Source organism: Trichoplusia ni, chromosome 7, assembly GCF_003590095.1.
Source record: "Trichoplusia ni isolate ovarian cell line Hi5 chromosome 7, tn1, whole genome shotgun sequence".
NCBI classification, from domain to species: domain Eukaryota; kingdom Metazoa; phylum Arthropoda; class Insecta; order Lepidoptera; family Noctuidae; genus Trichoplusia; species Trichoplusia ni.
In genome coordinates, this window is record NC_039484.1 from 5586505 (window position 1) to 5610455 (window position 23951).

The following is a 23951-nucleotide window of genomic DNA, read 5'->3' on the forward strand; positions in this document are numbered from 1 at the left end:
GAATGGAAATAGCTCCGATTGTAAGGATAAGAGATTCGGCTGAGTGATTAGTCGGAGCTTATGTGTTGTGTTTTTTAAGCATGTGATTTGAATGTTTATGAACCTCCCGCGTCACAATAGAATAAATTCTTATGCACAGAAGTGTTTAATGATTTGTTTAAAAGAACATTTTTGGTTTTTGAATTTAGAAGCTTTCAATCCAGTTTATTCATGAAATGTAGAGTAACGAAATTACGTAAATATTATATTCTTGAGCCTTAGGTCACATTGTCATGCTCACACAGGCTCATTGTCTTATAGAACTATTAAAATGAAAGAGCAGAGAGGACGCATGATTTTCCCTACAAACTGGCACAATAGATTAGCCACTTAGTAATAGGCATCCATACACATTAAGAGTATTAATAAAACCATCACAATGGCAACAAGGAAGCGATACCAACGGCAATGCAGTACTATTCCAGTCCGAAGCCTTATGCATTATGTCCTATAGGCATATGTAAGGCTTAAGAACTTCAATTGCATTACCTTAAAGAGTCCCACGCATTGACACTTCAACTATAAACAGATTATATTAAAATCAAGTACATGTACTTGTGTAGCATCACGACAGCTTACAATAACGGGGTAGACAGGACTGCACCAATCTAACAGCCGTATAATACTTTACCTATTGGTCTCTATAATAGGGATGACGACTAGGTATAAAAAGAAAAAACCTCATTAGTCCCTCAGTTAGATAATTGAAAAGTATGAGACACGTAATTTTTCCTTTTTCAGAAAAACTAGAATTGACAAAGATTAACTGTTTTAAAGTTTAGGAGAGGCTTGTGACGTAACGATATGGTAAAATTTATACACAATCGTGACGTCACGCGTAAGTTTCATTCACTGTAATTTTGTCAATTTATGTTTGAGGGACAAATTAAATATACGTATCCATTATTATACAAAACACTACAAGAAGGACGCTGGAAAAAAAAAATTATCGTCATCCCTATTCATCTTTTTTTTAATGGGAAATTATCAATAGGTCTTTCAACTTGTGTTGAGCAGAAGGTTGTATAAGAATTATCCTAACTAAAACCCAACCATGTTACTTCTTTTGCTCCTTGTATATCGGGACCGCTGAAACGTTTTGGACAATCCCATAGCCCGGCAAGCATCAACCCTAACGAGCTCCACAGAGCTTGAAGTCTCTTTTCTCTACCTAAAAATGGCAAAGACAGGTATGCACTAGCTTGCGTCGTTCTCGCTCTCATTGTTTAAATTGAAAAATCCCTACGATGATTTTATTGTCGTGTCACCGTAATGATATCTTATTGACTTTTTCAGCACTGGCAAAGACGGAAAGTTGTACTGGATTCTTATTAACTAAATCCTTCAAACCTTCCTAACTTCTATCATCAAAATACTATTGGATATTGTTTTTATAATAGATCTATTTATAAATATTAAAAAAAGAAAATAAAAAGCCTTTTATTTCTTGCATTACATAGTATCATTAGATCTATTTAAGACATCAATTAATATTATCAGAGCTTGCACTCAGGGTCTTCTTCGGGCTATCATCGGGATACTTATTAGTCTCACAACTTCCTTTATAAATACATCCCTACTGTTTATAGCTTAACATCAGCTACAGAGAGACCAGGCCATTATTTTCAGGAACAACTCGTTATGTTCACGGTCTGTTGAGTACATGATATTTATCTTTCATTCCAGTTCATATTTTACAGCTTTATTACATGTTGTTGTTTTTCTTTATTATGTTTTAGAGTTATATATTTTGCTTATGAATATCACTTGGGACATGAATGCTGGTAATAGCTTTCTAATTAATGTAAATAAGAGATTCGCTGATAAGCGACTTTGGAACTTTACTTAAATCTAATTCAAAAATTAAAATGAGCTGTATTTTTGTCTGATTTCTGCATAGAATCTTCGCGATCTATGTTTAGGTTGACTTATTGAATTACCGGATTCAGCAAAATTTCGTATTTAACATAGATCAATTTTCAAACGGATTTAACCTAATTCTCTTCAATTCATTTTATCGGTAAACTCACATTTTTGGTTACAATAACTTTCGCGGTAACGTATGGTTGAATGAATTAAAGACTAAACGTTATAAAATAACTAATTTAATGTTACCAAGAGGGTAGCATACGCACCATGCCAAGAACACAAATTTAATATTAAATTTCAATTTCTAAAATCTCTGTTGCAGTAGAAGATAACGAATACAACAATACTTAACTCGGATTTCAATTTAAACAAATGAAGGCACTGAGATTGCGGGTCTACGTGCATTTGATATGAGCACAAATTGTATAGTTCAGGATTCCAGCTGTTTGGGCGAAGGCGGAGGAATATTGTCGTTCAGTAAGTGGGGCAGCAAACGACCTCTTTACTTTGAATATAGGTGACACTTTTATAAATCGATATGTCGCGTTTTGAATTTTCAAAGACGCTTTGATTTATAAAGACTGAGAGGTTTCGGTGTAAGAAACTGCGTGATGTGATATCACACTAATATCTTGGATCCCAAATATTGGAATCTGTAATCGTTTACCCGCAGTGTGCAAGTCAAGTTTGGTGATCAAAATCAATGTTCAATTGTTTTTTACATTACATGTTACATACACAATTGCCTTCTGTGATTAATTATTAGTGACCGTCTTTTTACAAGACAAATGGCCTATTTATTTCAATAATCTTAGTCTACATAGAGAGAAAAGGAAAACTGAAATCATTATCAATGTAACACCAATTTTCCAGAGGAAATTAATCATAGTATCTTTCGAGAAATCTTTCACAAAGTCTCTTTGTATATTGTAAGAGGAACGATAATAATAAAGCTGAGCTTTTGTAGTTTTAATTAAGTTGTAAAAGGTTGACCTGGCTAACGAAGGCCACAGAATATATTAGGCAGTTGATTATGTAACTTAAATTAATAGCAAATAGATTGAAATTCACTTGCACGCTAATAAAAGACTATTTGTGTAAAATTGCAGTTTATATAATTGTTTCTTTGCAATTTAATGTCATTTTTTTTCCTTTTTAAAATGGAATGATACTTTTTAGCATTAGCAAGCTCTTATCTATGATTTCGCCTTCGTTGTTGTTATTAATAGTGAGAATGTATGTAATACAGGATGTCATCTGCATTATCACTTAAGTTTACAACTTTATACCACTTGGTTCAGCCGTTTAGGAAAGAACGTTTAGAAAACATACACACACACTTTTGCCTTTAAAATATTTGTATGATTTGAGAATTTAATGTTGAACATTCTCTAGCCACAAAATCGTTTTGTTAATTACCCGTAAGTGTACATGTATAAAATTGTTTGCATTCGTACAACATTTTTTAAAGTAAAAAGTAATTTCAGATTGCAGCTACTAATGGCACACACTAATTACATTTTTGACGTAAAAATAAATGATATTTTGAGTTCTTAAGTCAGATTAACTACGTTCAACATCTCACTTATTTGTTCATAAATAACTTACAAGGAAAACATTTTGACAACTGTATGTAATATCCGGAATCCCGTAATAAGCAAGGAGATGATCAATTTTCATTTCTTTGCTCTTTTTATTACGAACCAATTTTTTGTCAGGCACTGACTAATTCTACTTAAATAATTTTGGTAGCAAAACCTTAGAAAATCAGAAGCACACTTAAAAAAATAATAACAGTTACACAAAAGAGTATTTAATAAAATTTGATTGAACTCTCATCTCTTCATGATTTAAAATAAGAACTCATAAATTCTTTACAGAGAAAGTTTTATGCTCTATGATGAGATGAGTATCTTTCATTTTATAGTCTATATAAATCGTTCTCTTTTTGAAATCCAGCCAGATTAAAACTGTCACTGGCTGTTGTAACGTACATTCAAAAAACGAAAGAATATAAACGACTTGTAAGACCTTGACTCAGTTGTAAACGCAATTCATTCATAATTTATATCGAAGTTGGTATTTATGAGAATGCTTATCTGTATTATTATATTCTATTTATGTATTTTTTTTTCATATCAATTTAATACACAGTTTGGGATAGAAACGATCCATCTAGCTAAGTGACGTTTCTACTTTCGTTGTAAAAGTTTATAGAGAAACGATTTAAATTATTCAATTGACAGGTCTAAGTTACTTAAGTAGAAAATTATGTAATTTTCATGCAGTTGAGCGTTTTTTATTAAAACTAACCATTTTAGAATTTACACTTGATTAAAGAGAATGGATTTTATGAGTGGTGGAAGTTGAAGAGCAAATAAAATAGTAAAGATAAAAAATCTCGTAATAAAGCAATGACGATTCCGCTAAATTTTCACTTGACTGTGAATGTATTACGAAACTTACTCAAACGAGGAATAGTTGAGGAATACTTGAATTTACCTAACATCTTATGTAGTTCATATTACCAGTTGAAGTACTCTCGAATGTAGTTACAGTTCATATAAGTAATCATTAAAGGTATGTAGAAATATTTATTTTCGAATAAGGTATTTGAAAAAGACATTACAGTTTTATATTTTAATAAATAAAAAATAAATAAATAAAGTCAGTCAGATAATTTAAAAAAAAACATCGATACGTAATTTTTATTTTATCTCCTAAACAATAAACTCATTGTGTGATATACAGTGTGTATAAGTGTCTAACAGATAAACTTAAAACGAAACCTCCGTAAATACAAACAAAACATTAACAATTATTGTAATGAGGATATACACATAAGTGCCAAATATTCATGCTCAATGATACTTATAACTTTTGGGGTAAGTTTAATGGGGTAAGTGTTATAATCCATAAGATATGGCTTCATGCCAGCTCTATGCACTTTGCTAAGACTCTAAAGACGGCTGGGGTAAGATAAACCCTCTTTTCAAATGTTGATTGCTATACTTCAGCAGTTTTCTTTCAGGAAGTCAAGTAAAATCGTCTTAGCTGAAATATTTTAAATCAAAAAGGGTTAATTTCTTGTAGATCTTTTAATGAAATTTCGAAACGTGTTTTATTCTTTTTTTTCTGTCGTTTTCCAACAAACGTCTGTAAATTTGAAGTTCGAAGTTTAAATTTGATTCTTTTTTTTTCTATGATACCTAAGTGGCTAATGACTTTCTATTTATCTGATCAATATAAATATTGGTTAATTTGTTTTCTGTCAGAACTCATGTGAAGTGATCTGTTGTTAGTCATTTGTTCTAACAATCACAGTCACGATAAGTGGATCTGATAAGGGACTAGATATAGGCTTTACGTATAGTACTTATAATTTGTACCTAAATATGAATTGCTATATCTTAAACAAATAAACGGTTAATAAAAACATTACACGGAAAACTAACTTTCATTTCGTTCAGAAAAAGAAGGCAATTAATGCCTCTACCAGACATAAAAAGAGGTTAATAGCATTAATCAACGAGTTCCTTAGTCCCGGAGGTTTTGTTTCATTCGTGATGCTTTTAATGCAATTTCTCAAAACATCGTTTTGAGGTTATGTTACTGAATATAAATGTTGTAGACAGCAGAAAAAAAGATCCTATATCCAGTTAATACCTAGAATATTTTTATAAAAATGTGTATATTTCACACAGATTTAGCAATAAATTTACTGCACTATTCACACGAGTGTCATCCAGTTATGAATAGCCATCGATAAGCCTCTTTTCCGCTAAAAAGTTACGTTTCACTACACAACACTGGCCACTAACACAAAAACAACACATTTTATAAAAAAAAATCACTACAAACGAATATTCGATTCAAATTACGCGGCAATAGATTTATTTTTTAAATTTACATAAAAGCGCGGTAAAAACGAGACTGGAATTTAGTTTTGGAAGCGCGTCTATCTCGCTCGGGAAGCGGGCGGTTACTGGCGCCGATAGAGACGCTAGAGTAAGCCTTAGCTTACAGTATTGGCTGAATGACTAGCCCTGAAAGCAGGTTACATTACAAATAGATAATAACTTTTTGGTATGTGACTGTGCTTACTTTTTTTATTCTGTCCAGGATGAAATGAGTTTTTGTATTTCTTGCGTCTTTTTTGTCGTATAAAAAGGTCTGTTTGGGTTTTAAGGTTAATCTATATTTTGTTTTTATTTTATAAAAGATAGATAGGTACATATTAAAAATGTTACCGAAGAGTAAATTAGTAGATCATGGCGTTCTGTATTTCTTATTGTAGGCTACGTTATAGAGTGAATTTAAGTGCTTTTTAAAAATTAAGGAATCTGTTTATATCGTTACAGATAGACCTCCTTACAAATAGTTTTTTTTTAAAAATACTATGCTAAAAGTAAAAAAAAATGTTTTTTTAAAGACGCAGAGTGACGTAATTTTAATATCAAAACTAAAATGCCATTTATACAACTTCGGTCACTAACTTCTTAAATGTCAAATAACAATGGACAGCAAACCGATTCACCCACCCTTCACCGCTAACTAAGTGCTTTTACTTGGACTGGCCAAACGTTATCATACGGGAGTCGTCACTAGGAATTCAGACTCAAGCATTCGTGGATCACACAATTCACACACATGCGTTGTCCTTCGTGACGATCGGACGTGCGATGCATCGCGTACGGTGGCTTAAGCATGGTGTCCAACAACTTGGCTATCCTTGAAGTCAGATAATTGAATTCCCGTCTACTGCAGTTACAATAAACAAAGAAATTCAAGTCTCCTTCATGTAATATTTACTGTTAATACCGAGATTTTTATCGAACAATAAAACTTTGAAAGAAAGAAAAGAAGCTGAACTATTATTCTTAATGTTGAAGTATCCGTCTGTTTGCCAAGTTTATTGATATAGTTTCTGTAGTAATTGATCGAATTGCTTTCGTGTAGTACTATAGTATAAGTTTTTGTTCTGAAGTCAATGCCTTTAAAACGATCTATCTTTAGACTAATCACAATACTGATTTCTTAAAGTTAAAAACTCTCTTTTTGTATCTGATTCAATACAATAACGGAGTTTTAGGCAGTACTCTAAAGTCTGTAAAATTGGCTAAAACAATGAAAATTTCTGAAAAGTTTGATAGACTCTACTGGAATATTTTCTGAGTTTCGTTGGGGATATGGGAAGATGTCCGCATAAACAATAATTACATTTTGCTACAGATTTTACCCGGCTGATTCTACAGGACCTATTCAGCTTTTACTCACCGAATAGTTTTAAGAGAGAGAGCTATAGACCATAATAATGAGACAATACATACTGAAATGTCAGAGACTAGACAATCAAGAGAAAAGTAAATAAATAAATATTGTAATCACAATTATTAATAATAAGTGTTTGAACGAAAATTTAAAAAGGTCACAAATCAATCAACGTGTTTTTCAAAAACCACTCCTAGCTTCTTTCCAACAAAGTCAAAATTCAAACAACAGATGCCAAGAGGTCTACGTACGTGAAACCTACTTTCTTAGTACAAATGCCTTCGAGTCAGGTATTTTTGTTTTTCGACCTTCGTTCGATATCATTTGAGTTCGTCATAGCAATTTACTTAGAGTAAACAACATTTTGTTGACTGGCAATACCAATGAATGATTCTGATTTTTTCCGATTAGACCGGATTGGTTGGGGCTTTTTAAATAGTATTTATTCAATTCAGTTTTTTATGAGTTCGATGCTATTTTCTGTTATTATATTTTGTAAAAGTAGAGAAACGGTTTAAGAAAAGCTTAAGGCCTGAAGTGTACACATGGGGGTGTAGGAAAATTGCATTTTTTTTTAATAATCAATACCTAACTACGAGTAATAATCAAATATACTCAGTTATTTCATCCCAACAGTTATACATATATCATACTGCCAAACCGCTGAGCTTCAGAAAAATCTATTTAATTTATTCCCTTTAAAAGTGTGAAATAAGTGACAAACGAAACACAAATTATCTACCCTAAATTGACGCCTAATTGACTATTTATTTTAAATGTGTATAAATCTATCCCTACTATCCCTACTAATATTATAAATGCGAAAGTAACTCTGTTTGTCTTTCTGTCTGTTACGCTTTCACGTCTAAACCACTTAATTGATTGTAATGAAATTTGGTACAGAGATAGAGTTGACCTTGAGAAAGAACATAGGATCGTTTATATCCCGAACTTTTGAAGAGTTCTCTTGGAAACGAGATATAACCGACCTCGACGCGTGCGAAAAAATACAAATACAAATTAATGTCTCTGACTTTTGTAAATACGTAGGTTACCTAGCATACCTATGCTTACCTACAATAAAAGCAACTAACCGTTTCGTTGACAAACACACGAGAGTTAGCTTTTATTGTTTGTTCAGAGAGAATTGTATAAACACACAACTTATGTATAAAATGTGTATACATTTATCGCGTACATAAACTGTCTGTTTAATGGACTCAGGCAGACAATTTATTTGTCAGTGAAAATGTTTTGTCGTTCAGATTTTTTAATGCGAGATTTATTTGGTTTGAAATTTGTAGATAAACAAATGAGTGAAATAATGAAAATATAATAATTAACATTATAAACGCGAAAGTTTTTATGTTTGGATGTTTGTTCCTCTTTCACGCGAAAACCTCAGAACGAATTTCGACGAAACTTGGTACAGGGATGGTTTATAACGAGGATTAACACATAGGATAGTTTTATACCGATTTTGGGTTCCCGTGCGATCAATTTCGATTGGTAACAGGCGGGTTCATGGTGAATAGTTAGTTTTAAATATTAAAGGAAAATAACTGTAAAATAGAACTGACACTATTACAGCTTAAATTCACATCGCACATACGAATTTAATTCTAGAACTGAACGTAACTTTAACTGAATGGGCTGCAATCAGAAACTTTGTGAGCTACTGCGAATGTTGGCTGACGTTGTGATAAATGCTCATTCTCTGTACTCTTCGTATTTAATGAAATGATAAGAGGCTTGGTTTTTATTGGCGCCCATCGTGGGGCTTCGCTATAAGCGCGATAAATACTTGTACTGAGTACAACTATGTATTTAGGGACTTAACTTAGAAAAAAAAGGAACAAGAAATTTAATGATCTTATAGTCCAAAAATAGAGATAGTCTGGAAATAGATTTGCGGATACTCAAAAATATTTTATTCATGCTATGTAGACCTAACGAGGTCGTCCGCGACGAAGGTGGTGTGACGATTTAGTCAAATACGCGGGGCGCACGTGGCCGGAACTTGCACAAAATAGAGAGGTTTGGAAGAGAAAGGGGGAGGTCTTTGCCCAGCAGTGGGATCTAAAGCAGGCTATATAAAAAAAAACTATGTAGTTCTTTTTCTTTAGCCTATTTCTACAGAAACCTCAGTAGGGCGAGGTCAGAGATTTTTTTATTGCTTAAAATTCAGCCACCAAAATCGTTTCGATATCTTTACAAGAATAGTTTTCAATACTGGTTTTCTATAGGCCGTATTGACACTAGACCTATGCTAGAACTACACTCTACTCAACTCTATTGAAATAACAGAATCCATACGCGAAAATAGACTTGCGCAGTACACTGGCGTCTGCTTCGCATTTTCAAATACTTGCATAAGTTTTACATACATATATATATTTGTACGTCTGTTCGTTCAAGCATTTAAATGAAAAAAATACTGGAGCTGTGAGCTATCATATTTGTGAGCTTTCTTTATTAATTTAATCAAAAACCCTCCGAACAGCTTTCGCCTCCTTTGCTAGAACTTTAAAACCCGTTACTGTACTTAGAATGTTAAAGTATCAGTATACAATTAATCCAATCAAGTGAGAAATAGACTCAAATTACAAAAGAAAATGTTTATCATATTTCAAAGAACAAGTCACTGTTTAATAAAATTTTTGCTTTAATAAAAGCTTCAATTTGTTACAGACATACATCATCTGAAATTTCAACTGTCTGTAAGTGGTTCATGAGATACAACCTGGCTGGATCGATGTTAGTTAAAGTAGTTTGTTTCTTCTTCTCAGGGTAGTCAGATAGGAAATGTCGACTCCAGCGTTGTCAATAAAGACATGTAAAAATGATGAAATATCCTATTTGCAGAATAAATGATTTCATTTCATAAAAATCTTTTAAACACTGCCTTATTGATCTAAGAAGAACACAAGCCGTTCTTATAAAGGCTTTACCAAATCTTAAAGTTTTGCATCGACTTTATACTCTCCTACACTATCTTTATTCAAAGAGGTTCTAGCAACCGTCGTTCTAGACTAAAGTCTTCAGATATCTGTGGCTTGCGTCCCCTCGTTTACGATGGACTTTACTACCATTTTTTTCTAATACTCTGCCCTGATTCAAGTGATGTGCTAGAGAATCTTATCTATACTAATATATAAAGCTAAAGAGTTTGTTTGTTTGAACGCGCTAGCCTCAGGAACTACTGGTTCAAATTGAAAAATTCTTTCTTTTTTGTTGAATAGACCATTCATCAAGAAAGGTTTTAGGCTATATACCATCACGCTGCGACTAATAGGAGCGAAGATACAAAGGAAAATGTGGGAAAAACAGGGCAGGCATAAATCATAACTTATATCTTCTAACCACGCGGACGAAGTCGCGGGGAACAGCTAGTTATAAATATTTTTTTATAAAAATTGAACAGGAGCAACCGCAACCATCTTGTGTTTGTTTGAACTCTCTAATATCTGGAACTACTTCTCCGATTTGAAGAAATCTTCCAGTGTTAAATAGCCCATTTATAGAAAAAAAGGTTATAGGACATATACCATCACGCTATAATGAAAAGGAGCAAAGCAGCAATAAAATAACCACACAGCTAGACATTGAGAAAAATACATCCATTTTGTTGTTGTTTTTTTCGTCCAAAAACTAACATATTTAATCATGATTCTTTCAGAGAACCTCATATCACCTCTTAACGTTATGATATTGAAATTGTTAGAACGAGATGCCGATCTACACTGTGTAATTCGCCGTCTCGCTTCCACAAATGCAACTGTTTTACTTTAACAGGTTGTAGTAAAGACTTAGATCATTTATTCACATCAACATTATCATACATCTTCATTCATTCTTGTTTTTACATGTTTGTGTAATGTATGGGAAATATCCTTTTAACGGTAGCGTCACAATGTTTTTTTTGTGTGTTCTGTTTAAGTAAATGTTTACCTCTTCGGGCAAAAACATACATTACCTACTTATAATAGAGTAAAAAGCATTTTTGTTTTCACAACAAGAGGATTTTTGAGGGATCTAATCAATTCCAGTTACTTTAATTCCGAAATAATATCTATTCTATACTAATATATAAAGCTGAATAGTTTGTTTGTTTGTTTGTTTGAACGCGCTAATCTCAGGAACTACTGGTCCAAAATGAAAAAATATTTTTGTGTTGAATAGACCATTCATCGAGGAAGGCTTTAGGCTATAAACCATCACGCTGCGACTAATAGGAGCTAAGATATAATGGAAAGTGTGAAAAAAAAACGGGCAGGTATACCTAAATCATAACTTATATCTTCTACCCACGGGGACGAAGTCGCGGGCAAAAGCTTGTTTATGATAAAATCGTATTTATTTAATAAATACGATATTTATGATATCGCATTTAGGTATTTGATTTTTGTATCAAAACCAGCCCATTTTAGTCAATAAAGACTATGTATAGTGTTTATGCTCAAAATAGGCTATACATCACTTATAGTGCACTTGTAATATTAACAAGTATTGCAAGTTCACTATAACTGTGTGCTTTTCTAACTCAGTAATCAAAGATCCCTAATTAGTTAATGACATTTGCTTCCCAGTAAATCTTTCTCCAAACAAAAGAGAAACAAACGTGAAAGGTAGTTCAGATAGACAACCTTATTTCAGAAGTTATTTGAGATGATTGCCGTGTTCCTTAGCGAGGAAGTCCTGAAGATCCTTCGAACTTGGCGCGAAACTTTAGCAATTACATTATTAGTTAGGGTCACACTTCCCGAGAACCTTTTAGGAAGCATATTTGATGAATAACTGATATTATGGACAGAATTGTTTTCGAGGATAGTTCCAAAGACTGCTGAATTAGGATTAAGTTAAATTCAGATTGTTAAAATAAATTTTGTAGGGATAAACCCCACGGATTCCTTTGGAAAAAATCATAACAGCAAGATTGTATTTTTAAGGCCTGATCAGCCCAAAACATAGCCACAAAAGTGCTTTTATTTTTTAATCTTAACCAACACAGCTAGTGCTGTATATTACCAAAATACTGTCAATTTGCTGCGCTGTCCTATGAAGTCCACATTGCTTTTGTCAGGATCACATTTTCGCACACCATCTAGTCCTGGTGATACCATCTGTAACCCGGATTATTTTACCCGGTCAGACAAAAGGAACGGCATATAGGAAAGTTGCAGTTAAAACTGCGTGGCAGTATGGTACAGTTTCATTTTGTCTGAATGTACTATTCCCCAAAGATTCAGAACAGCGCGAAATTCAGAACTAACGTTCGCTTCGTCACAAAATACAGTTAGATTCCTCGTCGTTTTGTTAACGAACCTATTTTTTATTTTTGGAACTTTTATCGATTTTTCCTAAGGGCGGGAGACTCGGCTATTTTAAAACGCCGCGTTTTAAAACAGTGACTGTGGTTCGTGAATTTCGTAAATTGTTTATGCTTGAATTTTGTTCACACAGGTTGTATTTTTTGAATGTCGGACGGAAAAAGAGGTTAGAAATACGAGGGATGAACAGAGTGCGTGTCGTGTCGCGGTTTCGATCTCTGCGTACGACAAGCATTTGTGTCATGTATACCAAGTCTTCGTTCAGAATGTAGGTGTCTTTGTGCATGTGATTTGAATATTTGTATTGTACCTTGATGGATTGTTCCGTAATTTGAATATTTGTATCGCGGAGGGCAAAACGCGAAACAAGGAAGAAAATCTGAAGAAAACATCTGTGTTTATACTTCCTACAGTAGACATAAGTAGATGTGTTGACAGTGAAAGTCCTTAATCTAGTTTTACAGAACCTAGTTGATAGAGCTCCTTAACTAGTTACTACCTAACCAGTAAATAGGAAAATGTTGGTAACAATATTGAGGCATAGTCATGTAAACTATTACACTAGTTATGCGTACTACCATACCAATACGTGATAGTCTATGCTGGAGTTAGACAGGTCCTCTTGCCACTAATACAACTGCGCTTGTCTACAATTGACATCCAACATCATGAGACACGGCTCAGTTGATTACTCGACCGTGTTCAATTGGATCGGTTGGATGTAAATCAACCTATAGACTAGAACAATAGTACCCAAGTCAAAGCCAAAACGTTAGTAAATGTAGTCTTAGAGACTTAGATTGATATCAAAATAAAATCAAATACAAAAGACTTGTTTTGAAAAGCTGGGTTTGTTTTGGAACAAATGACAAGGCACAGTAAAATGTATACAATGTAGAGATTCCTTTTTTGTGGATAAGCGTTTAATTTAGCAGCGGAAATAACAACCTAATATGAATAAATATTAGTTTTAACACCTTTTCAGGCCATAATTAAGAAAAGTCTAGACATTTTATTCCAAAGATCCACAGAAAAACTGGGTCTTCTAAAACATTGAATGACAAATCCTTGTTATATTTAGATTTATTCGGTGACCTAAAAACCTTCGTTACTTTTTGACATCCAACCAAAATACGGTTCATTAGAATACAATGGAAATTCGGAAACAAAGATAAAAAGATTACAGAAATCTAGATTAAAAAAAAACGCTACCAATCCGGTTTCCTTTCGAGGACTTTCGAAACACAATACCCTAAATTAAGGACAATCGTCATTTTCGAAATAAGAGCAGAATATTAAATTTATTAACATTATGAAACCTAGCATTTTTATAGCCTATTTCAGATCAGACTGCTGGGCAAAGGCCTCAAAAAATCAAAATCAAAAGTTTTTAATTTAAGTCAAGTAGGCACTTTCAAAACGTTAAGGTGATGGCTCTAGTTGCGTGGTTCGCGGTGCCTCAACCTTCCTCTTCCAAAACATTCTATCTTTTGCGATTTCTGACCACGTGCGTATTTAACTATATCATTACACCACCTACATCTTCATCGCGAAAGAGCTCGCTACATAAGTAAGACTGTTATGAATAGTCAGAGAACGATTCAGAAATTTAAAATTGTGTTGCGCGGGTTTTAAATGGGTGGTGTACTTAAATAAATATTTACAGGTACACTTACACTCACCTTCACTTATTATAAACTTTGTTTGGTTAAGTTACGTAATAGATTAGATTGTTAATTATTGTATTTTTTATTTATTTATTTAATCTTGTAAGACAAATAAATGTCTTTAATCATAACTACATTTGTATCGCTTTATAAAATGAAGTGAAGTAATAATCTTCTACTAAGTGACAGTGATTTCCATCTTTAAGTATCAGTACCGATATACAAGTACTAGAATTTACGATTAAAATGAAATAGGTGTTTTGAGTGTGGTAATAAAATTATATCTTCAGAGTTTCATGACAAATATTATGAAATTTGTACTCGTAAAATGTATACTAAAACTAACTTAACAAATAAACGAGCCCTTAAAAGCAAATTGCCCAAGTACTTAAGTAACTCAATCGAAAATTCTTTATTAGATTGCTTATGAAAGTATGTGATAAGTTTTGTAAGGCGTTGATAGGTAGGTACATTGATATTCTGGACTAAATCAACTGTAATTAAATTTACACAAGTGATTAGTTTCTGTTTATCTGTAAAATAAATTTATAATTCAAGTACATTCCTTTTCTTATAATTGTAAGTAGCGATTATAATAACTTAAAATAGCGCCATCTAGCGATGAAACTTAAAATTAAAAGTAACTTTGGAACTACTTGATACTAGAGGGCGCGGTTCTCGTTAAGATTTGGAATAGTGATACCTAGTGATAAGGTATAATAATTAATTGTAAATTAACCTACATACAGGTATAGATATATTATTTGTAACAATATCTTAGTTTAATGTTTGTTTCAAATCCTCAACATAACTAAACATATACGGTACGATGAAATCAGACAATTTCGTCAGACAAGTTCACTTACTTGTTAACAATATTACTTACTATGACTAACATTTTTATCAATTAAAGTCGATTTCCTTCTATTATACTAATAAAGTTAATTTTGATAAATTATTAAACCTGAAGAAGACAAAGAAACTACATGAAAAAAATGCAAAAAGATTCTCTCCGGCGGGGAATCGAACCCCGGTCTCCCGCGTGACAGGCGGGGATACTGACCACTATACTACCGAAGACTTGTAAGATATGGCGAAATTATTAATTATTTCTTTGTCACACAATTGTTGCCTACGTAATCATGTGAAATAATTGAATTGATTGAAAGCTGTTTTTCCTACATACTACATTCTTTACCGATGAATAAACGGAGGAGGTAGTCATTCTACTACAGTAGAACATTCATGAATAGACAATATCTATCATTAATTAATTGAACATAATAATATTTGGTTAGTATTATGTAAGTAATGGTAAATAGCTTAACTGATATTTTAAAGTCATGAAATTCCTCCAATCCCCCTTTCTTTTTGCAAAATATCGTCATAAGTTTATAAGTACTACCTACCTAACTATTACCTATAATTAAAGGAAGAAAGGTCATAATTTCAATTTCAACTAATCAGTCTAAGAAAAAGCTCATAATTATTTAAACCCACTTACAACTTGTTCATCTAGAATCCCATAACTCAACCGTTACCAAAGATAACTCAAATGTCATGCTAATAGCAATTTCATGTCGCTTCCTGCAAAATGAAGGAGCGAGGCAATGCGTGCGTCAAACTCATGACCGGGCTCCGAAACTCAGAAGCCATATTGAAATATTAATGTGGCGTATTTTGGGATGATATTTCATCGTTGCCCTAATTTGCTGAAGATACTATTTCGATTCTCTTTTGTTTTTATTGATGGTTTTTGTTTTTTCGTTGACCCAAAGTACATAAGAGTAATATCGTTTTTTTTTTATGGATGCTTTTAAATTCTCTTTCGCTTATGTTGCCGTCCGATATACATATTTTCAGATCGTGACAATTGGATGGAGCTAAGTGATGCCTTTGGCCTGCAGTGGGTCTACTATTGGTAGCCCGCCTCTTCAACCACGTGGGATATCGCTGTAATGTTATCCTTTTTTTTAAGTCCGTCCCGTTTATTCTAAACAGTCCAAGATTAATATATGTGCACAAAGTTTCATGATGATCGGTTGAGTAGCTTTCGCGTGAATGCGTCACAAACAAACTTATATTCAATGTATTACCTAGTGTGATTAAGGATTACTTTAAAACTTCCAAGCGTGATTTAATTATGTAGCCAGAAGTTCGTTATGGGAGCTCTATAAAGATTTTTCGCAATTTCGTCGTATTTCTGATATCATTTCTGTGAACATTGACACTTACTGATCTTCACGAATACTAGAAAAGCTTGTTTTGAAATATCATAAAAAGTTATGAGATCATACTATTTTATCGAATTTCAGAAGATCAATTCGAAATCGAACGCGAAACAGTCGGAGCTATATCCATTCTAGACACATCAATCATTTTATGATGGATTGAAAGGAAATTACATTTGGTATAAAACCTTTTTTATAAATAACTTTGAACTCTTCAAACTGAAAATCTCAAGGAATGTTCGTATTCATATAAAATTTACATGAATTGGGACATTCCTTCTGACAAACATAAGATTCCTTTAAAGCAGTAGTCTAGAATAAATCGCAAAAACGTCTCCCAATGGAGAAATCTACAATCTTTAATGATGCCACTTTTTCTTTTGATTTATCAGGAATACCCCACTAGTTTCAGACCCAAATTGAGTTCTCAACCATGAGATGAAGCGGCGACAGAGTAGCTATCATATTCATGAAATGCAGCCTGGTGACATGGGTGGTAACACATAGGCGGACAGACAGGACAGACAGCAGACCCTCAGTAATAGGGTTCTGATTTTACCCTTTGGGTAAAGTACCGCACAATCCGCGTTTTTATTTCGTATTAATATCATAGAGCAAATGATTTTTAAGGGTTGGTTTTGATCTGCAGTAAGGCATAGACGAATAAAATAAAATATAATTACATATTATGTTGTGTAGTATGTGCTTATAGTTGATCACTAACATCGGCGTCTAGAACTAAACCAGTATAGATACGAGGATATAATAGTTAACAACCGATAATTCACGCTCAGTATAGCAGATATCGCTTCCGTTCACAGAGCAATACACATGATAAGGTCTAATGGACGATAATATGTTACATTATAAGTATACCTACATTATTCAACACGCAGATAGTTATATCAAATCTTAAACCAAAAACTACTGATAAATCTAGGCTGAATTTTCGGGAGAAAGGAGATTGGATAATTGTTACATACGGAAGATATAATCTTTTGGACAAATAAATAGTATCCTTAAAAGATAAAAGACATTTATTTGTAAAACATGAGTATACATGGGTAATGTAAGATGTTATAACAATACCTTACCAATATATAACAATACCTTACATATCATATAAAATATAACAATACCTTACAAACAATACCTTAATCTATATGTTCTAGGAATCACTGCTGTAATTCTATGGTGTACAATGGAGAATATTCTAATCTAATATAATCTAAATTTAGCCAATTTCTCTAGTACTGATATAGGAATTCTGACAATACCACATAGATCCATGTTAACCTACAGCTGTCTTTCCGTCTGTCCGTCCGTCACGAGGCTGTACCCAACTCAAGAACCAGACATACAGGCAAGACAGTTGAAATTGAGGTTAAATGGCTAAAGATACTTTGTTAGGTGATGAATAAATTTTTGCACAGCACTACAATCTATTTTGCCACGTTTTAATACACTCACCTGCTTGTTCGTATGTTTGTTTGTCAGTCACTTCACTTCCCGATGACCTAACAGGCTAAAAAATTCAGGGTAGCTTTCAAACTCGATGACAATGCAAGTTACAACATTAAAACGCCTGGACCGATTTCGATATAATTTGAATAGAGTGACATACAAAAACGTGGGATTTTAGATTTTTTTATCTATTAATTACCCTTATGTATTGTAAGCCTATATTTTGTACGAAAGTCTAAGTGTACAAGTCGAACTAGCTGACGGAATACCGTCAAATAATATGCATCAAAGTTTTTTCTCCTACCCGATTCGATCTCGGTGCATATTTGAAATCTGAACCGCAGATTTGACTGGAATTTGGATTGGAAATAGATAGACCCCGAGGGAAATATTGGTCTTGCTTTTTGACCCAGAAACCTAGCAGAAAATATTCCACGCGAACTAATCAAGGAAATGTACGTTATTTTTATTTCAGGTTTCCTATGACGCGGTCTATTAATTAATATAAATCAATTAGTCACGATCAGAAATCGATCAGATAGTCAGTCACTTCATGTCAAGTAGTATTCAGTTCAAGCAATGGTACAGTAAGCTAAAGGACCCCCAAAATAGCTCGGCGAATCAACTCACATAGAACATAAAATGTGTTGCACGTTTTAGCGATAAAACCTTAAACTTGAAGGTATTAACACATAAAACTTTCAATAAAATATAGAAGGAAACGACGCAAAAATCATTTGCATAATTTACATTTTAAAAAATGCACAAAGTTAGGGACTTCGCCAAACTCCAAGTGGAGTATTAGCATACTTTTACGGTGTTTGCGCGCATGAACAAAATATTTAATCCCTCGAAGGTAAGGGAGGCTCGGGAATTATTTACGTCAAGCACCTACCACTATACCTCCAAGTAAGATATCCACAGGTGTGTGAGAGAGATGCGGCTCCACTCCGCGTAGAGTGCTGTCTCGTTTCAATAAATGCAACAGTTTTAGAGAGAGATGATAGTAGGTAGATGTCTTAATAAATTCTGACATGAGCGTATCACGTATGCAACCAAGCTTGTGGAATTAGATACCAACTTCTTTGGGAGAAGTAATTATAAAAAAAACTATACTGTTAGGTATGTACATATGTCAATGAACTCCTACCAAACAACAGGATTTTTTGTAGGTCTTTGGATGATATACTGAAAAGTTTGGTTAGAATCACAAAAGTCAGACAGAGTTCGCAGAAACAACTAGTATTACGATAAATAATCGTATTATTTTTCAAAAATAATTACTTGAGTCGTTATAACAATTTTAGGTGAGCAATCCTTGCCTTAGATACTACGACGATACTTCTACGTATCTATCTAAACTACGATGTAAAGCTAGTTTAATCAGTTCATTTGTTTCAATGTAACTCAATTAGAGCTGTTCGTATTAATTGGATTAGGTTTAGTTCACTTTAGGAGTTAGAGTAAATGTTCACTGTTCAGTTATTCAGAATAGATGCGAAATTAATAATTTAAATTACATAAATGGAGTGCACGGATAGCCGAGTGGGTGAGGTTTCCAAGCCAAGCTACTCTTAGTACAAAGGTTAACTAAGATTTCGATGGCATATAACAGAAGCGATGTTAAATATTTTTCCATAAAAAGACTTAAGGACAAAAAAATTGCATCACGCTTAGGCACCTTAGATTTTTCCGCTTCAAATAGGGCTAAACTGAAATCAACATAAAACGCCATGAAACCTATCTCTAAATTGTAACAACACTTACCTGTAATTAACTCATCGACTGCTTGCACAAGTTTCAGCATTTTTCCCCTCAAAAAACACGAAACAACTGACAAAAACTACTCCCAAAATCACGTCACACGCTTTTCTTGCAAACACACGTCGTATGCTCTCAAACTACATAATGTAGGTATTTGTTAAAGGAGGTTTACTCACACACTAAGGATAGAGCTGTGTTATGTAAAATGTTGTTAATTGAAACTGTTTGTTTCACACCCACACTAATTCTAGTTTCAACTACAATCTGTTACTGTTCTCCTGGTACTTTGTAAATGAGTCTGTTTCATGTTGGGTAACATCTAGTCAACGAAATTCATGAGAATATGTTTTTTCTTTAGTTTTTGAAGTAAATTATTGATTTATATTCTTGAAGCTTTGCTTTGGGGTTGCATATAAACTTATTTTGCTTACTGTAAATAGTTTTCTGATACCTACGATACCTAGAACAAGCAGAGTAGGAGAGTTTCAGAGATGAAGTGAGATAATTTTACAGTACAGTACAGTACAGGTTGAGTCTATGTTCATCATCATCATCCCATCTTAGTCCACTGCTGGACATAGGCCTCTCCGATGTCACGCCCATGAGTTTGACCTTCAGTACTCCTCCAAACCCTGCCGCTATCTTCTAGTCTCATCTAGCTACTGGGCGTCTATGACATTGTGTTATGGATAGTCTATGTTAAAATCCAATAATGAAATAGGTGAATAAATGTTTTATTTCGCAGTCGGCAATTAAAATATTTCATTAGTTTTTAGACGTATCAGTAGACTAAAAAAGCAGGGTAAAATCTGAGAATTGCTGTGACTGTATTGCTGGCACCAGAGTTATTATCTACTATAAAAAATCTAGTAAGCGAACGTTAATTGCTCCTCTTTAAGTTGTTAGTGGCTATAAAAAATACGTATTACGGCCTGTTATCTAAGGTTTTAATACTTTCCGTAATAAAATCTTGACCCACATTAGTTTTACGATGGAAAATAAACAACGATGCTGGCCATTTAGGCGAAATGATGAAAATATAAACATATTCTGCAAAGCTAAAATAAATAAATAAATAAAATAAATCCTGGGACAACTCACACACGGTTATCTGATCCCAAGCTAAGCAGAGCTTGTGTTATGGTAACCAGACAACTGATAAACTTACTTATATATTTCTAAATACATACATATTATAGATAAATTACACCCAGACACCAGAACAAATGATCATGCTCATCACACATCATTTGTCCTGGGCGGGAATCGAACCCACGACCTCCGGTATAGCAGTCAGGGTCACTAACCACTAGACCAACAGGCCCGTCCAACCAACAGCTGTAGATTTAAAGTATGATTTGAAGTCCAATGCGACGGTATTACGGTACCAATAGCAACATAGGCCTAGCCTTTTCCCAACTATGTTGGGATTGGCTTCCAGTCTAACCAAAAGCAGCTAAGTACCAGAGTTTTACAAGGAGCCTGCCTATCTGACCACATCAACCTAGTTACCTGAGCAACATGATTTACCTTATTTTGTATATAATTACGTATTGCAATACCAGTCGTGACCGACAATTTAAATTTAATTTAATTTTCGGAAATACGGAAGAACTCGTGATGGCATAGATGGTCAGCCACGGACCAAGCGTACCAAGCTTAGCTTAACCTGTGATCGATAAACATGTACTTTAGCCACGAGCTCTTCTGCGGAACCAATACCAACAAAAACTTTAATAAACGTCTTGTTTAGCCTTATTGCGTGTATCTCCAAGGAGATAGCTACTATTTCATGGACCGTTATTTCTGAAGTTCTAAAACTGCCATTATCTTGGACCCATTACGTTTATGCGCTTCTTAATTCAGCTGAGAGGAAATCGACGCTATTTCACTAATAACTGTAGAAGCGTAATGTCGACCAAAAGTGGAAAAAATTCCCAATTTTACGAAAGATAGGACGAAAATTTCTTATTTGAAATTGAAGGAAGAAAGAAGAATTGAAAAGATATTAATTATTATAAATTGCAGATTTTTTTGTGTTTAGAAATGTAAGTTATCGTACTAAAATGTGCCTTTGTTTTTTCTTGGAGTAAAAATTCCGATATTGAAATTTCATGAAATTCATGTGTTGGTCTAGTGAGTTGTGAGTTCAAATCCCAACCAGGATTTCTTATTTGTGTGACTAGCACGATCATTGATTGCGTGTTAAGATCTAAATCTATAATATGCATATATTTAGACATATAGCTAGCTAAGTATATTTAACCGTTGTCTAGCTTTGCGTAGTTTGAGTTGCGATGGCGTTGTGTGAAAGTTTGGAAATATTATTACTATTGAAGTGGTTACACACTACACAGGTCCTATCCTAACAATATTATCATCTATGGCTTATAATAATTTTGTATTCAATCAGTCTTCTATCTAAATAGCCACAGACAAACTCTAACATAAATTGCAGAAACCAGTAATTTAATTCTAAACAGAATTCGCGACTGGGTCTAGATCTATTCTCGTCTACCTTACTGTTATTTCAGTCTGGCTGAAAGGTCAATTGGTGTTCAGACGGGTGGCACTACCAATTGGGAATGGAGTGATGTAATTCTGAAATAATTTGTAATTAGGTTATTGAGGAATTAATTCTGGGATTTTTGTGGGCTATGTCTGTAGAACAAGACTTCATTAAGACAAAGTAAAGAAGACTCCTTTTTTAATCTGCTTAAAAAATATAGATATTTTTTATACATTGACTTTTCAGATTATTATGATTAGTTGGAATGATGATTCGTCCGAGACCATCCGCCTACAGGCTGCATTCAATTATAACTATTTCTGCAGCCGCTTTATTATTGTCTGGATGACTATTTTTTTAATTTTGTCCTTCTTTGTTCTTTTAGTGCGGATCCGTCAATCACGAGTCCAATTTGAACTTGACCAGTATTAAAAAAAAACGCAACGAAGCAATGTTTTTTCATTCATATAAATAATGTTTTTATGTCGAGGTTTATTATTGGCTAGGTGCGTGGCAGCGTTCCGTGGTATATAACCATTTGGTCCTTACTATAATAACTTCAAATGTTCTTAATGATTATAGACTACAAGCGACCGCTACACAAACTTATAGAGGTTTTTAATAAGCACAAAGCGTTGAAACTAGTTTAGTTTTTGTCATCAGCCTGCATTCCAGGAGATGTACGGAATAATATTATGACGGCATTAAACTGATTAAATTAAGCCCACCAAAATAAAATTCTGTTAGAATTTCTTCTGTATTCATCGTAGGTTACCTTTTTTTAACTGTTATTAACTACTTACTTTACTAAGCTACTGTATAGAATATGTTATTAGTAGGTAGTTGAACCCTATTTAAAAACCGTTATTAAATAAAAAGCAACTCTCGGTCTACCATACCCAAGTAAAGTTTACAAGAATTTATACTTATTTTCTTCTAAATTTTTAGTACATGCTTCTAATAACGATTAATAAATCACTGAAATCAAAAACTTTTTCGATGAATACTACTCTACAAAGATTACAGAGCCATCTGTGTGTTACGAGAGGAAACTGAGAACTCTTCACTTGATGTTACCGTGGCACGATTCTAGTGTATAAACGTAAAACTAGATGGCGCTGTTGCGTACATTTTATCTGACAGTTATTTCTTAAAACTGTCAAGAGATGGCGTTGTAAGTGGATATTCAAGCTGTGAATATTGTGGTGATTCGCAAATTACGGTGCGAAATTTTAAAGTAATTAGTGTAAAAGGTTTCGTTAAGTAATTGTGTAGACAACATGTTGATAGCGTGCTACCGCTTTGTCACGAACAGACGTTAGGTATCCATATAATTATAATTTATTGTCATCATGTTATTAAATAATAATAAACGTTGAATTTATGCATAATTTTTGTATAGTCTGATAACCTACACGAGAATAATGTTTAGAACGAGATTTTTTGATAATTTTGACCGCTTATTATGAATTCAGCTGAACTTTAAGGACATTATAAGAGTTTTAAGTAGGTTAGTAATATTGAAGGAAAGTATTATAGATGTAAGAACTGTATCTAATTAAAAAAATATGGAAGCCACCAATTAATGAAAAATTAAAACACTAGCTTCCCAGCAGCTTAAATATTTTATAAAGTCGATCGCCACAAGTGAATAATTCGATATGTATTAAAGCCAGTGCAGACTTTTGGACTTTAATGCTTTTTTTAATATATACCTACCGTTAAAGTGCGCGTCGAAATTGCGACACGGAGGGTTCCGCACAAATAGACTTAAAAAAATTAATGATCATATACCTATTATATTAAT

At 33.5% G+C, this 23951-nt stretch overlaps 1 protein-coding gene and 1 non-coding gene across 3 annotated transcripts in view; both read right to left on the minus strand.

The window, feature by feature from the left end:
- The window catches only part of LOC113495577 (multiple C2 and transmembrane domain-containing protein-like), a 92902-nt gene that overhangs the window by 62893 nt on the left and 6058 nt on the right, over window positions 1-23951 (minus strand). Inside the window, exon 1 of one of the 2 annotated variants that reach the window (XM_026874350.1) lies at window positions 19639-19904. The exons of the other annotated variant lie outside the window; for it this stretch is intronic. Coding sequence (XP_026730151.1) covers window positions 19639-19678 — 40 coding nt within the window. The 5' untranslated portion in view covers window positions 19679-19904. Of the gene's footprint in view, window positions 1-19638; window positions 19905-23951 lie in introns of those variants that run through there. 2 annotated transcript variants of the gene reach the window in all.
- Window positions 15185-15256, minus strand: Trnad-guc. Its single transcript has one exon. It is a non-coding gene; the product is annotated as a tRNA-Asp (tRNA).